Source organism: Symphodus melops (genome assembly GCF_947650265.1).
Source record: "Symphodus melops genome assembly, chromosome: 19".
Taxonomy (NCBI): domain Eukaryota; kingdom Metazoa; phylum Chordata; class Actinopteri; order Labriformes; family Labridae; genus Symphodus; species Symphodus melops.
This window is the reverse complement of record NC_136709.1, coordinates 17,910,833-17,925,608: the sequence shown is the minus strand read 5'-3', so window position 1 is coordinate 17,925,608 and position 14,776 is coordinate 17,910,833. Positions and strand designations below refer to the sequence as shown.

The 14,776-nt window shown below is 41.9% G+C and overlaps 1 protein-coding gene across 1 annotated transcript; it reads left to right on the top strand.

The window, feature by feature from the left end:
- Positions 1-3,255: 3,255 nt before the first annotated feature.
- Positions 3,256-14,143, top strand: cdan1 (codanin 1). Its single transcript, XM_079370167.1, has 28 exons — positions 3,256-3,445; positions 3,952-4,673; positions 4,756-4,956; positions 5,240-5,430; positions 5,568-5,687; positions 5,770-5,848; positions 5,945-6,065; positions 6,557-6,666; positions 6,774-6,863; positions 6,965-7,040; positions 7,196-7,401; positions 7,617-7,749; positions 7,951-8,094; positions 8,286-8,452; positions 8,912-8,993; positions 9,110-9,202; positions 9,284-9,338; positions 9,557-9,693; positions 10,042-10,145; positions 10,512-10,661; positions 10,870-10,933; positions 11,072-11,150; positions 11,348-11,562; positions 11,703-11,810; positions 11,912-11,975; positions 12,115-12,305; positions 12,955-13,062; positions 13,201-14,143. Exons 1-28 carry the CDS (start codon positions 3,368-3,370, stop codon positions 13,321-13,323), a joined length of 4,011 nt encoding a protein of 1,336 aa, XP_079226293.1. The 5' UTR covers positions 3,256-3,367; the 3' UTR covers positions 13,324-14,143.
- Positions 14,144-14,776: the final 633 nt, after the last annotated feature.

The window sequence follows — 14,776 nt, the reverse complement described above, 5'->3', positions numbered from 1 at the left end:
GTATGTTTGTTCACAAAGCAAAAGAATCTGAGTATTGTTTGTGTTTCATTAAGTAAGGATTCCTAACTGACCTGGACACCTCCTCTCACTGCTCCTCTGCTTGTAAGATACTGTACAATAACTCCAGCTTCTTCCCAATGCAACTCTCTGCATGCTCATCACAGAAAAAAATCGACGACTTAGTGAAAGCTACACAATGCTTCCATCACACAGTATTTATCTTGTTCAAATTTTGACCCAGCTGTGATTTCATGACCTGCTGGATGACTTGTGTTAATCTGTGTGTGACTAATTTCTGCACTGACTGGGGACGATTGTGCTGCTGGGACATGACAGTATTTTTTAACAGTGCAAGTAGCTGAGAAGATGCACAAAAGAAACTACTAGAGATACTAAAAATGGAGAGTAGAGTTTGTTGTATTTCAGCACTTGAATGGTGTGGGGAAAAAAAACGTGTTGAGAAATCAGTGGCACTCAGAGTCTGTATGAGACACAACAAGAAGAAAATCCCATTGCCAAATACTTTTGATAGATTTTGCAGTATGTGGTTCAACTTAAGATATAACAAATATGGAAGTGTATAGAAGTTGAATGGCCACATTGCTCTGTAAATATAAAATCTGTCGTGTTTGTTTGAGTCTTGCAGATACCTACGCTAGCTTCTTGGAGCAGCTATGATGACTCATCCTGAAGGCAGACAGCGTTCAGTCAGTCAGCCGCCTTAATGTCTCTTCTCTGCCCCTCTGTGCGTAGCGAGGGATGACTGAGCCTTGTCTGTGTTGAACATCATTCCCACCTTTAGGCCATGCTGAGGCACATACTACCGTGCATCTCAGTGGGCTCAAGTACCACCCCTCAGATATGACTGCTATCAGACTTTTTCTGTGAGAATGAGAATTTGTGGGCCATTAATCGATGGACTGGTGAGTAATTCCATCGTACAGTATTCAAGGTGTGTTTGTTAGTATAATGCTCTCACACAGGGGTGTGTGCATTTCCTACATTTTGCCAGCAATCAACCTTTGCATTCTCCCTCTTTGATCGCTCTATATCAGACTCTCAGATTACCAGATACTTCAGTACACTGTAGTGCAGCCTTTTTCTAATATATACCTGTAAAATACTCAAAGTAATTATTTAAATAAAATAGTCATCGTCAAACCATAAACTCTAATGCTAACACGTGTGAAAGGGACAAGAAACACTAAAAAGTGCTGCTCGTTTTAAAAGATAATCAGATTTCTTCTCATGTTTTTTTCCTTTAATATTGCACATACGTGGTGTGTGGTTGTAGTACTAGTGAAACCTTCCAGAGGAGATTTTCTTAGTTACGTTTTAAAGTGGCCTCCTTATACAGATATTTATTGTAGCTTGATAGTATTTGCGGATATAGATACTCATAGGCCAACTGAACAAATCCAGCTGTTTTATTTTGAAGGTTGAGATAAAAACTAGTGAAAACTTCTAGTGTACAGTTGTACACTCATCATGTCACATCATCCAATAACTTGTTCCTTACTTATAAATACTTGACAGAAATTATTTATGATAACATTTTGCTTTTTCTGCTTGTCCATTATTTGACTTCACTTGTTGGGATTTTTTAATGGTTGATATTTTGTGTTGTAACGTATGTCACCGTTTTAAAATGTAACTGTACAGTCTTAAGGAAAGAATGTAACAAGTGGGAGTTTTGCATTGTATATAACTGTAATTATTTATGTTAATTCTATCATTTGTATCATATCAATGCCTTGTACAGTGTTATTTTTTTCTGTTTTGTTTAAAATTATTTTGTATTTTATTTTTATAAACTGGTTATAAATAAAATACTCATTCCGCATGCAGACAGAATATTGTGAAATACTTCTGTTCAGTTTTTTTTATTAAAAAAAAATATTAGTCAAGAAGTTTATGATTGGGTATCAACGTTTTTATTCATTCAAAGGTTTTTTTTTCCCCAAAATCTTTATTTAGATAACCAATTTGTCTCAGGAGACATGAGAAAAACTGGAATTAAATATCAATAAGAAATATCTAATTCAACTCTTAACGTACAGCATAAAACAGGGGGAATGTTACAGATGAATAGAACTGTTGTCAAAGATGCTGTGAGGAACGTTTGTGTCTTTGCGACTTGTAAACAAAGCAGAGCTTCCTATTGCTTGTTCTTTAATTTTTGTTGTGAAAAATAAACAATAATCATGCTTTATCAGCAGTATGCTGTTAATTTCCCTGATTGACAATGAACATCAGTTACAGGCATTAAAATGGACATCAAGCATGATGGAAAATCTTTTCACAGAGAAAAGAGGACAACGTAAACAGAAATATTATGTAAGAAAGGCCCACATAGATTAAAACAAATGTCAATAAGCAAGGCAGTCAACTGGTTGGGGTCCCAGACTAGTAAGAGAGGACTGATAAAATTAAAATCACAGCAGTGGCTCAAAACGACAACCTCCCCAAGAGGGCCCCTATCTACGTATAACGCTCATTGAGCTGCGAAGCATCACATGCAATATTCTTGTGAAAACCAAAGTTGATGAAGAAACAAAGACATTGAGTCATTTATCAAATGTAAAGCAGAAGCATACAAGGATAAATTCCCCCCTCATCCTGATAATGGTTACTATTATTTATAATAATAATACTAATAATAATGATAATAATAATAACAATAATACATTTTATTTGAGGGCACCTTTCAATCAAACCCAAGAACACCTTACATGCAGGGTTTAATGTGATGAATGCTGGCTCGAGGGCCCCCTGTACATTTCTGCCCAGGGCTTCAACAGACTCGAGAATTGCTGAAAACCTGTGTAGCGTATAAGACCCATAATATCGTGAACGGTCCCTGAAAGAGGCACGAGTGTTAGTTTCAGTCTGTTTCCTAACCATAGACTGTAAACATTAAGTTCATAAATAACAAAAATCTTGTCACAGGAAGCTTTAAGGTCATTTTGTGTTTTACTGCTTAATACGCCAGAATTAGAAACATACAGGACAGATACATTTTTTTTATGCTGAGTGTTATTTAATTCTAGTGTATTTTTCTCCCTTTATTTAATTAATGTAGGCTTGTGCATAGCTGTTTTTTTTAAAAACTTTTTTGCTATTTTCTGCTTTTTTCTAGAGCTGCTGTAAGAACTAATTTTCCCAAATTGGGAGATCAGTAAAGTTTATCCTAATCCTTATTAGAAAGAACCAAGTTTATCTTAATTACTCTGACACAGCTACTGCAAAGCACAGCCAGCTGGGCGCAGAGTTGAGCACGTCATACGCATTACGCATACGTGGCTGCGTACCCGCTGGCCCCGCCCCCTTTCCTCTCCGTCCTCTATCCGCGCGGCGCCTGAACAGAATGGCGGCTCTTTTGGAATCCATACTGTCGAAGAAAGCGGACATTAAAACCGTCTTGGACTGGCTAATAAATCAGAAGGTTGGTCCGGAATGATGAAGAACTAGATAAGAATTGAAGCATATTGGGGAAAAAAGCCCGTGCTCGTATGATTTGTTTTTTTTCTTTAGATGATAAAGCTGTTAACTGTTTGTAAACAAACTTTTAGCTGGAGGGCTAAGTGAGCTAGGCTAGCTTTAGCCCGTTTGATGCTAGACACAGTGTTGTCAACTTCCATGCTGTCAGGATGACATGGATCATTAAAGCAATTTATAACGTAGCACATCGGCTTGAAAATATCATTATAATGATAAATGTACAGGACTGGGTTAGTTCAACAGATGCAAATCAGCGCATAAACAGCTAACGTTTGTACATGTGGCTGCTTTTTCAGATGTATTGAAGCTGTCAGAAAAATAAATACTGCCCTTGTAAATTTCTACCTTGGGTCTTTAATGGATTAAAGTGTTGATAATTGTTGCCAGTCAGCCTCATAAATGTATACGCCCCGTTTTAATTTACCAACACAAATATCTGTCTTTTAACAGGAAGATGACAGCCTGGCATTCAGTGAACCTGTCCTCACTGTACACAAACAAGAATTTGTCCCCTTTCTGTTAAACTTCCTGAGAGAGCAGAGCAGCCAGGCGCTCACTCATGGACCTGCCACGCCCGCCAAGACCCCCAGCCGCCCCAGACCTGCTGTGCAGACCCATGGCTTCACCGACCGAAGGGGGAACAGATCTGCCAGCACTGGAGCCGGTTCTCGCAGTGCCAGCCGGGTCCAGCTGTTTTCTCCCGCCTCCTCGGTGTCACCTGGAAACGAGCTGGATGCTGGACAGTCTGGATCACACTGTCTGAGTGGGGTTAGCGCTTTCAGCAGCCCGTCATTTACTACAGCTTGGAGTCCTGCCTCCAGGCCTTCGGGCAATGAGCGCCGTCACGGCAACAGAATCAGCCTCGGGGACTACATGGTGTCTCCTCCTGAGCACCAGGCCAGCCCCAACTTCCAGTCTCAAAAGGGCCGCAGGAGAAGTGGTGGTAGCATGGCAGTAGCGGGACAGGGGAAACATGGAGCAGGGCGGGGGGGACATCACAGTGATGACACTGGGCGCTGGGAGAGTGGGGTGAGGAGGTCAGGTAGAGGTGGAAGCGTAGGAGGAGGGCACAGCAGGATAAGCGAGGAGGTGTCCCCTCCACCTGCGGGGCAGCTCAACTTCAGCAACTTGGAGGACTTCCCTCCTGTCGGGGCATCACCCATTTCATCTACGTGAGTGAAGCTGAACAATCGTAAACAATCCTTCCACCTTTTTTTTTTTTTATAACACTTTTCCCTTTTGTGTCTCTTTCAGGGCATCGAAACCATCCAGAAGAATAAACCCAACACCAGTCAGTGCTGAGCGTCCACACTCGAAACCAAAAACCTGCTTCACCTCCACGCCATTCAGTAAACCTTCTACTCCGCCGTTAGTTGTGGAGGCGCTCGAGGGGTCCATGGCAGTGGGCAGTCCTCTGAGCCTGCATGAAGAAAGGGAGCTTCTGAAGAGGGAAAAGTACGTGAATGATTCTGCTTCACTGATGATGGTTCACTGAAAATCTGACAAATGCATTTGAGTATCCCTGTTTGCCATTCCATTTTAGAGGTGGGTGTTATTCCTACATTAATAATATCAGCATATTAAAAAAGTCACAGATTTCTACACATACTGATCTGGTATTTTAACTTTATCATTATTGGTGTTAATATTAGCTTCTGTTGTGTTTGTCTCCATTGCAAGAATTGCTCTTCCTCTTAGTTTACCGACACTGTTTCACGTCCATAAATCTTTCTTTCAGGACAAAGCGTGCCCAGCAGGTCGGCTCTCCACTGACGACCTCTCTGGACCCGTGCACGCCGACCAAGTCAGGGCTCAGGACAGGATCTAAAGTTACACCAGATCTGCAGACAGCGTGTCCGGAACCTTCAAAAGTCACCTTCTCGATGGAACTGGAGCTCCTGGCAGAGCTGTATTGTACCTGCATCTCTGGTGAGTAACCACTAGGTGGAGATGACGTGCCATCGCAAGGACACTGGTGGAAAATACACAGATTTTTGAAGTGTCACGAATTAAGATGATTAAAGAGACTTTTTTTCAGAGGAAGTTTGTGTTTTCATGTCTTTCAGAAAACTTAGTGCCAAACATTTTCCTGGAGCTTTTCTTTGTGGTGCAGTTGCTCACGTCTCAATCTCCTCACAATCATGATGAAGAAGAAGAAGAGGGAAGTTTGTGTGTAGGGAATTCAGGTATTGACTAAATTATCTTTAAATCCTGTCACATTTAATGTCTATTTTTGTAACTTTGTATTATCTTTTTTCACACTCTTAGATGCTCTGGAGAGATGTTACCTCAGACAGGTACACAACTGTGTGTATTTTGCGGTGAAGGTCTTGGAGAATCAGTTCCAGTGAGTGTTTTTCTTTTTTTTAGCTCAAGTCGCAGGTCCTCTGGTCTCTCTGAAGTGATTCCATGTCCCTGAGTCTGACCCTCTTATTCCTGCCAGGTTGGTCGCTCACTTGGACAAGTGTACCCTGCGTCTGCTGGCAGAGAACGAACGTGTGGCAGCTTTTTCTCCGGATCTCAGGGACCGTCTGACTCAGGCCCAGGACGGAAGCACAGCCAAAGCAAGTCCCAAGTCTTATGAAATACACGTAGAGATTGATCCCAGAATAATCTTCTGTTTCAAGGAAGCACCTGCTTCGAATTACATGCACTTGTATTCCAGTGTGGAAATGAATGTTCAGAGTATGACACTTTTAGTTCCAGTTTTTTAAATAATGGAAGATCAACTACAGCTGCCTTTTTAACAAGTTAAAAATACCAAACATCAAGTTTTCTTGTTTTCAAAGCAGGATACTGTGCAAACATTTCAATCTGTTTGGGCTATATTCTCTGATGTTAAATTAAGCTCTACTGAATGTTTCACTGAGCTTTACAAGCAATTTTTTTGTTGCTTTTTTAGACCAAAATAAATGTGGATTTGTTGGTAAAATAATCGAACGGTGTGTATCGCAGCTTCATTCATTAAAGAGGTCACTTCTTTAGTTCACTGTGAAACATTCTTCACAGTACACTTCTTTTTCTAATTAAAGCCGTTTCTCCTCGTGTATTTCAGCTCTCTCCTTCAGTTTCCACTTTCATTCACTCGGTCTCTTTCCAACCCGCCACTGACAACCGCTCCAACTTCGGTAGTGACAAGGCCTTCCACACCTTTAAGAAACAGAGGTACGTGCTTCGGGGACGTTGCTGAATGTTGACAGAATGTGTGAATTTTCAGGCAGTTATCAGTTAACACCTTGGCGTCTTGTGCTTTTTTTTCCTCATCTTGTCAGAGATGTTTTTTACGAGGTGTTACGAGAATGGGAGGACTTTCACAAGGAGCCGGGGTGGATCTTTGACTCTGCTCTCGGGAGTCGGATAAGGTCGGTGCGCTTATTAATTAAATATTTAGAACGTATGCACCAGGTGTAGAATGTCTCTGTGCCATTTATTCATTTATTTTTTCTTCCTCTTTGTTTTTTAGAGGAATGATGAGTCAACTGACCTCTGCGGGAAACCATTCCCACTTTTCCCGTCTCTTCCTTAAGCAGCTTGTTCAGGTACCCTGCAGTATTTTGTGTCACATGAAATCCCTTCCTTTTGTTTTGATGCTTCCTGACTTTGTTTTCGCCTCCACAACTCTCTTCCTCAACACACATTGTTCCACATGCGACTCACATTTCGGTACGATAAAACTGCCCGTTTCTTTTTCTAGATGTGTAAAGGCCCTCGGGTGAACAGCTCTCCTGCAGATACCCCCGATGCTGACCTGCTTGGCATGCTGGGAGCTGACAGCCTGGGGCGTCTCAAGCGTCTTGAAGAGCGTCTCATTCAGCCTCACGGAGTCGTGGGTCCCTGCCCTCCTCCCTCCTTTCCTGGTCACCAGGAGTTCTTCAGAGATTTCCTGCAGACGGCCAGCTGGTGAGACATAACACCTTTTGTTTATCCTGTAGAAACCTACAAAACATTAACAATTCGAATTGAGAAGGAGAGTAGTTTAAGTGATGACTGACCTGACGGGCCAGTTAGAGCAGTGATTTCATCTCGTAGACTTTCTTAACTTAATGATGAAAGCTAAAAGCTGCAGTGTCTGTGGTCTTTCTGTGATCTCACACGGTGAATATCTTGCACACCAGCTGTCAGCTGAACCAGCACTTGCAGGACAGTCTGTGTCAGCAGCTCCTCCAGCTGGATGAGGTGTCCATCCTGAGCCCGAAAGCTTCCATCGGGGAGGGCGAGGAGGAGGCCGAGGGAGACATGGAGCAGCAGGTATGTGACCAGAGTCAAACACGGAGATCTTATTTCAAATGTTTGAATCAAGTTAGTTGTGTAAAGCATTCTTATCCTCAGGAGAATTACAACCCTGATGAAATGAAATGACAAACGTGCCAGATTGAGAAAAGATGTAATATATATGTAATAGAAGGATTGTTTCAAACCTTGGTCTCTCCCTCCTTTTCTCCTCGACAGGATGAGAAGCAGCGGTTCTCCTCAGTGCTGCTCCACGCTCGTCTTCTGGCCAAGTTTCTTGGATTTATAACTTTTCTGCCTTACCAAACAGCTGAGCGACCGTCCAGGGAGATACAGAAGACCGCTGTAGAGCTGCGCAGCAAGGTGAGAGCAACGGAAGGAGAATGTGCATCAATGATTAAATGAGTCTATCTGGCCTGTTTAATGGAAAGAAGGAAAAGAAAAGCTCAACTTAGAAGATCACACATCTTTCCTCCACACAGTTCATGTCTAATGAAGGAAACAGGCTCACGCTTCCTTTTACTCAGGAGACATTTCTCTCTTCACGCCCTCAGAGTGTTCCCGTGCTGGATGTGTGTGCCGTGCTGAGCAACAGTGTGAAAAGGAGGCGCACCGTCCTGACCGTGCCCTGGCTGGTGGAGTTCCTCTCCATGCTGGACTTCATTGGTCCTCTGCTGCTCTGCTATAGAACCGTATTGGGCACGCTGCTTCTGCTGTACAGGTGTGTTTCCATTTCTGCAGACTTACTGATAAACTGATCATTTAAATCAAATGGCAAATATAATTAATCTAAATATAATGAATTACTTCTTGCTGAATGTCTTTAAAAACAAAAGTTCACAAAGTGAGACAAATCACACAACCAATGATAATAATAGTACAACAAGCAAATATCAGAATCAGCTTTAGGTTTGCACATGTAATGAATTGGACTCGGGGAAACAGGAAATCGAAACAGAATTCAAAAGGCAGCAGAAGAACTGATGACGCGTGCTCATTCCCAACACCGAGAGTACAAAAGAAGGAAAGCAACAACATAATGGAACAAAGAAAGCACACATAATGTATTCAAAAAGCCTTTTACACAAAGATTTAATTTTAGTTAATTTCATGCTCCCTTGTCGAAAAAGAAAAAGCTTCTTCTTATCACTAATGAAATGTCTCTTCTGTGCTCTTGCAGGAGAATGCTGCTGGACAGATGTGGAGAAGTGTGCTACCTGAACAAGCTGCTTATGGTGTCTGTGTTGGGATGGCTTTTCCAGGTGAGACGCAACAATGCCAAAGTTGTTTTTTTTTATAAAGTGGAAAGAAAAAAAAACACACAGAGCTCACTTCACTTTTGGCTAAAAGTGTTTTTTTTTTCATTGACCTTGTACAGATCCCAGTGATTCCCGAGGACATTTTCTACACCAACGATTTCACTAAGATGGCAAAGCTGGAGGAGGAGAGCATCACGGGTGCTACAGGGCTCGTAAGTGAGATACTCATTCAGGTATCTGTATGTCCACCAGTGCTTGTGTTTTATACTGAGCTGCCTCTTGGTTGGTTGCAGGACTGCATTTCTCTGGTGGATCAGCAGCTTCTCTATACATGCTGTCCATTTCTTGGTGAGGGGAAAAAAATATTTTTATTTCTCTCTTGGAATATTGGCACTTTCTTCATTTTGAACATTTTTGTAATGTTGTAGTCGCATTGTTCTCTGTTGAAAAGTTAAAATGTTTGTTTGTACGGTATATATTTTCCCTAAATGTGTCTCTAAGTACAAATTTACCTATTGAGGCTGAGAGTTGACGTTCTGCCTCGTTTTTTTTTTTGACCCGTCCAGGTGAGTTCCGTAAGCTTCTCGCTGCCTTTGTGTCTGGGAGCACGGCCAAGAGCGGAGGCATCATTCGCAAGATCACACCCACGTCTGCTGAGCTCAAGGATGCGCCCGCCGCCAACAGGTCGCAGCAGAAACTACAGGCAAGTCAACGGAGGATCAAGTGGGAATATCAAAGTCATCTTTATTGTCAAATTTTCAACATGTGCTGGACAAATAGAAAAATAAGCTTTTCTCTCTGAGCCACGGTGAAAACTAAGAGTAGAAAGATGTTAAAAATATATCCAAAATATAAAGGATAAAAATACAAATACAGATTTATAAAAAAAATTCAATATACTGTGCAAAGACGTGCATTTTGAACAAACAACAGCAGCATGTGCATGGCCTTGTATTAACTGCAAGTAAAAAAATATAAGGCACTAACTTAGTGCGACTTCACCTCAATTATCTGTGTCTAAACGTTTCAACCGATTTCTCGAATGTGACAGGTGGACCTGGAACAAGCCTTCTTCCACAACCAGCCCCCGTCGCTGCGGCGCACCGTGGAGTTTGTGGCAGAGAGGGTTGGATCCAACGCCGTCAAGCATATGAAGTGAGTATCTCACAAGTCGAGCCTGAGAAGTGCACATAAGCCCTTCAAATCTCTCCAATCCACCGTGTCTGTCACATTCCTTTGTTGAACCTTCAGCAGCCACTGAATTAGGTTTTCAGAATTGAAAAAGACTTTCAGAATGGGAGGCAATAAACCTGCTACTTTGGTTGGTTGCCTTCCTAAAAGGCTAGTGACTGTTCAAACGGTCCAAATGTATCAGCACTCAGGGGGAGGTCGGAGAGAACAGAACACATTTTAGTTGAATTTGCCTGTTCTTGAACAGAATCGAAACAGATTCGCACATGAGATGTTTGCTCATGTGTGTGTCCGTTAATGTGTCTCTACCTCCGTTTGATTTCTCCCCAGGGCGACGTTAGTGAGTGAGCTGGTGGAGCGAGGGGAGAAGATGCTGAAAGGAGGCCTGGAGTCACCAAACTCAAATCCTTCCAAACTGAACGACTCCATCTGTGCTCAACTGTGTGTGGCTGGGTTGGAGGTGCTGGCAAAAGCCACCAGGTACCACAGCTTCTTTTACAAGTCTGTGGATTTAACAGGAAACGTCAACTAAGTTGAACAGCGTGTGTGCATGCGAGAGTGAAGTCAGTTTCTTTTTCGATTGATTTGAGGACTGTTTTGATGTTAATTAGCTTCCCTCGAGGGCAAATACCATCATCTTTTCTCCTCTGTGCTTTATGTTAATCTCTGTTTTTTGGCGACTTTCCAGATTTTGCGATGAGAAAAGTCCTGAAGCCATACGAATTCTGCTCCCCGATGAGACCTCACTGGCTGTAAGTTCTGCAAAAATCATGTCGTTTGCCCCAAAAAAAGAAAAGAAAAGGATAAACACTTAGTTTCTCCATGTTTTATTAAGCAGGACGGAGAAAAAGAGGCTAGTTCAGTGTTTTGTACTCTCGCCCTCTCTGCAGGTCTTGACCACATCTGAAAACATCACCAAACGTCTGGCTACAGAAAAGGCCTGCAGCTGGCTCTCAGCCAACATCACAGGTAGCGCCATGAATGCACGATGCCTTTGGTTCTGTGAAATACATTTTTGAATGCAGTGCTGTATTTTGCCTAGTTTTTATTTTTTTATTTTTTTATTTTCCTGGGTTGGTTAACCTGAACTGATTTAAAAAAACAAAACAAAAAAACCAAGAAAAACCAGAGCAGTGCTGTGATTGAAGCTTTTTCTCTGTTTTCAGCCCTGATTAGACGAGAGTGGAAGAGCAGGTACGATCGTGTGATGAAGGCGATGGGAAGCCCCGCGGCCCCGGAGTCGAGTGATGTGGTCGAGCTGGTCGCTCAGGAACAGGCGACGACTCCCAAGAGGAAACGAGGAAGCGAGAGAGTAACATCCTGCCCTCCCGACTGCACCCACCGGGCCTCACTGCCCTCTGACGTCCTCATCGAGATGAAGGTCCGTCTGCACCAGAAGACATTATGTAAAATACTTCAAGGGGAACTGAACAATGATTGTGTTCCACAGGAAAAATAAGAAACGAATAACCAAAGTTCTCACTGAATTAAACGTGTGATGTCTGCTTGAACTCAATGCAGGAGTTGTTGAGCGTTGCAGTCGGCCCCAGGACTGATGAGGAGCTGCCGACCGGCCCTCAGATCAGATCCCTGCTGCAGAGAGTGGGAGAAACGCTCGCCTGCAAGAAGGTACGTGAGACACACAAGTGCAGAGCAGCACTTCATCATGGTGGATTTACTGATTTATTTTTCTTCATTCAACGCTGAGTTCTTCTTTTCTCTTCACTTAGTTTTCAACTGCCATGTCGGAGCAGATGCTGGTCAACTCGACTGTCCTACTGGCCTGCAAACTGGGTAAGAGAGTTCGAGCCATGGATTATAGACTTGATGAAAGGATAAGTCTTTTATTGCATGCAGTGTGTAAACTGTAAATGACTTCACCAACTTCACGTCTGTGTAGTAAGAGCTAGAAGTTGTGCGTGTCTTTGCTCAGTGTCTGCAGAGCTTCCAGTCCAAGGTGACAGGCTTGATGTGGATCCTGGTTCTGTGTCAGAGCCTCCAGTTGGAGCACTGCTGGAGGAGCTTGCTGAGCTCTGGGAAGCAGAGTGCTGTTCCTCCGCCCCCCTCCACCTTCTCTTCACCCCGCTGCTCGTCGCTGCCGTGCTGAAGGCCAGCGACACCGAGGTGTGTCTCCCAAACCTTCTGGAACTTGAACCAACGCTTCGATAATACTTTGACTCGTCCGATCGTTGCTTTAGCTCATACATTATATTCTCCTCATACACCCTGAATTTAATCTTTAAGCCCCCTTAATCCTTGTAAGGATTGTAGCTCAGTGATTTAAAGCAACAGGTGTAGAACTGTTTGCTCAAAACACTGAAATCAATCATTGTTTTAAATACAAAGCTTAAAATATGACAACTTCAATGCCATTTCACAGACTTTCAGCATTTTTAAAAACGTGATCCTTTTTAGATTTAGAAGATCTGCCTGCCTTTGATTCTGTTTTTCTCCTGAATCCGTCCATTTACCTGTTTTACACTCCCCAAAAAGGATCTTTTTGGTGTATTGCTGATATTATAGATTCTATGTGAGAGGAACTTTCTGGCTTTTTTACTCTTGTGGGACATCTGGACACCATTCAACCACCAGCATGCTCGAGTCCTTCACATCACTTTTTCATTTTCGGCTGTAAAAATAATTCTGTGAGGCGTTTTTCTACAAAACTAATCCATTGATTGATTTGTGAGCACATTTGAAGCTTTTCTTTCCCTGAGAGCTCGAGCCTCCGTACATGTTTAACCGTTTGCAACTTATGTCTTTGTCCTTGTAGTGGAACAACTACCTGTTCCTGGTCAGAAAGTTGGTTGAAAGAGGAGTCCTGAGCCAGGAAGAGGTCGTATCTCATTGGAAGAAATTAACAAACTTGGCCTTGCCCGCGGTGAGCTCTCACTTCCTTCTTGTTATCACATATTCCCTTTGAAGTGATTTTTCTTTCAGCAGTGATCTGACCTCTTTTGACTCTTCTCCTCTATCTGCCTCTTCCTGACTTTGTTCTCTCGTTTTCGTGTCATTTCAGGAGCTAATAGAAAATTTTCAGCTGCAGTCACAGAGTATTAAGCCACAGTTGCCTCTGGCTGAGTTGCAAAGCCATCTGGACATGCTGAAGGTGTCACCACAGACAGTAGAGGGCGCTACATGACTACAGTAATACATCCAGTGGAACTTCACAGCATCTTTTCTCCCAGCGCTTTCTCTCCTGTTCTGTGTCACTTCTGTCAGTGTCTCTCAAGAAAGAGGGAATGTTTTTGTACCACTTCTTGTTGGTGACCATTCTCTGAGTTCCTGCTACACAGCACATCAAGGCTGCTCCCCAGTCAGCCTCTGCACACACTTGCTGGTTTTAGACTTGTGTTATTCACCTGTGCAGTGACGGCAGCCTTTTATGAATCCCTCTTTGGTGAAGTGCCAGAGTCAAAACCAGTGAAGGCCTGCCAGTTAGAAAGAACAAGGGACGACAACGTCTCAAACCTTATACATGTTGAACTCTGAATCTCTTCCATTATTTTGTCTGATGGAAGTTTTAGTAGATCAGAAGGTCCAGACTTTAACAAGGAGTTAGCATAGACAAAAAAGTGAACATCAGAATATGAAATTGTATGTTTCTGTCAAGCACTTAAGAATTTTAGCTCTAGGCAAATTCAACATACAATTATTTTCTAAATTTTCACATGTAAGGTATCTCTTTACAAGCCATAGTTTGATCTACCGAGTCTTAAAATGTTGATTTTTAAAGACACTCTGGAGAATTAACATCTTCATTTTAGTACTAGCACTTTCACACATTGCCTTTGACCGTAACTACTCGTGACTGCATGTTTATTTCATGAATGCCAAACCGCGTTTGTGATTTGTTTTTGTTCATGTTGAACGACCGTTGTATTTCCTGCTGCTTTTAAAAACTGAAATATTTTTATGTAGCCGTAAAATAAATTGAACAATAAAGATGTAATCAGCTCTGATTTTGTCGCTAATGAGATAATTATTACAGATGTCAACGATTATCGATTAACTTTTTTTTTTTACTTTGTACTGCTTGGTTTATGATCACCTCTGTAGGATTTGGAAGATTCATAATATTGTAAATCATATTGTCATTGCTGGCGTGGAGATCTCGGTTTCATTAAAACACAAATCTATGGAGCCCCTTAGGTTCAAGAGAGTAAAAAAGGACTAGTGTGCACAAGATCATTCATATCATGATGTGCACAAAAGTTAATTTTGAATGAATTAGCCTCAGCAAAGAGTTCAGTTGATACAGCCATGGAGATAACTAAACTGTCCACGTGTTTGTGTGTCCATGATGTTAATAAAGTAACTTACAGTACAATTCTATCCCTTAAATATTAAGCATATTTATAAATATATAATACATATATAATTATATGTGTTTTTAATTTAAAAAATAATAAATTAAACCAATTACGTTACTATAATAAGTTACAGTACAATTCTATAACTTGTAGAAAACGGGTGCTTCCTTATTGATAATTGCTTCCTATCAAGAACTGCCTCCATATTTAAATTGTTTTACTCTTCGGAGTATCCAATGGCTCCCGTACAATGCATTTTTACAGTCTGTGGTACAATCCATC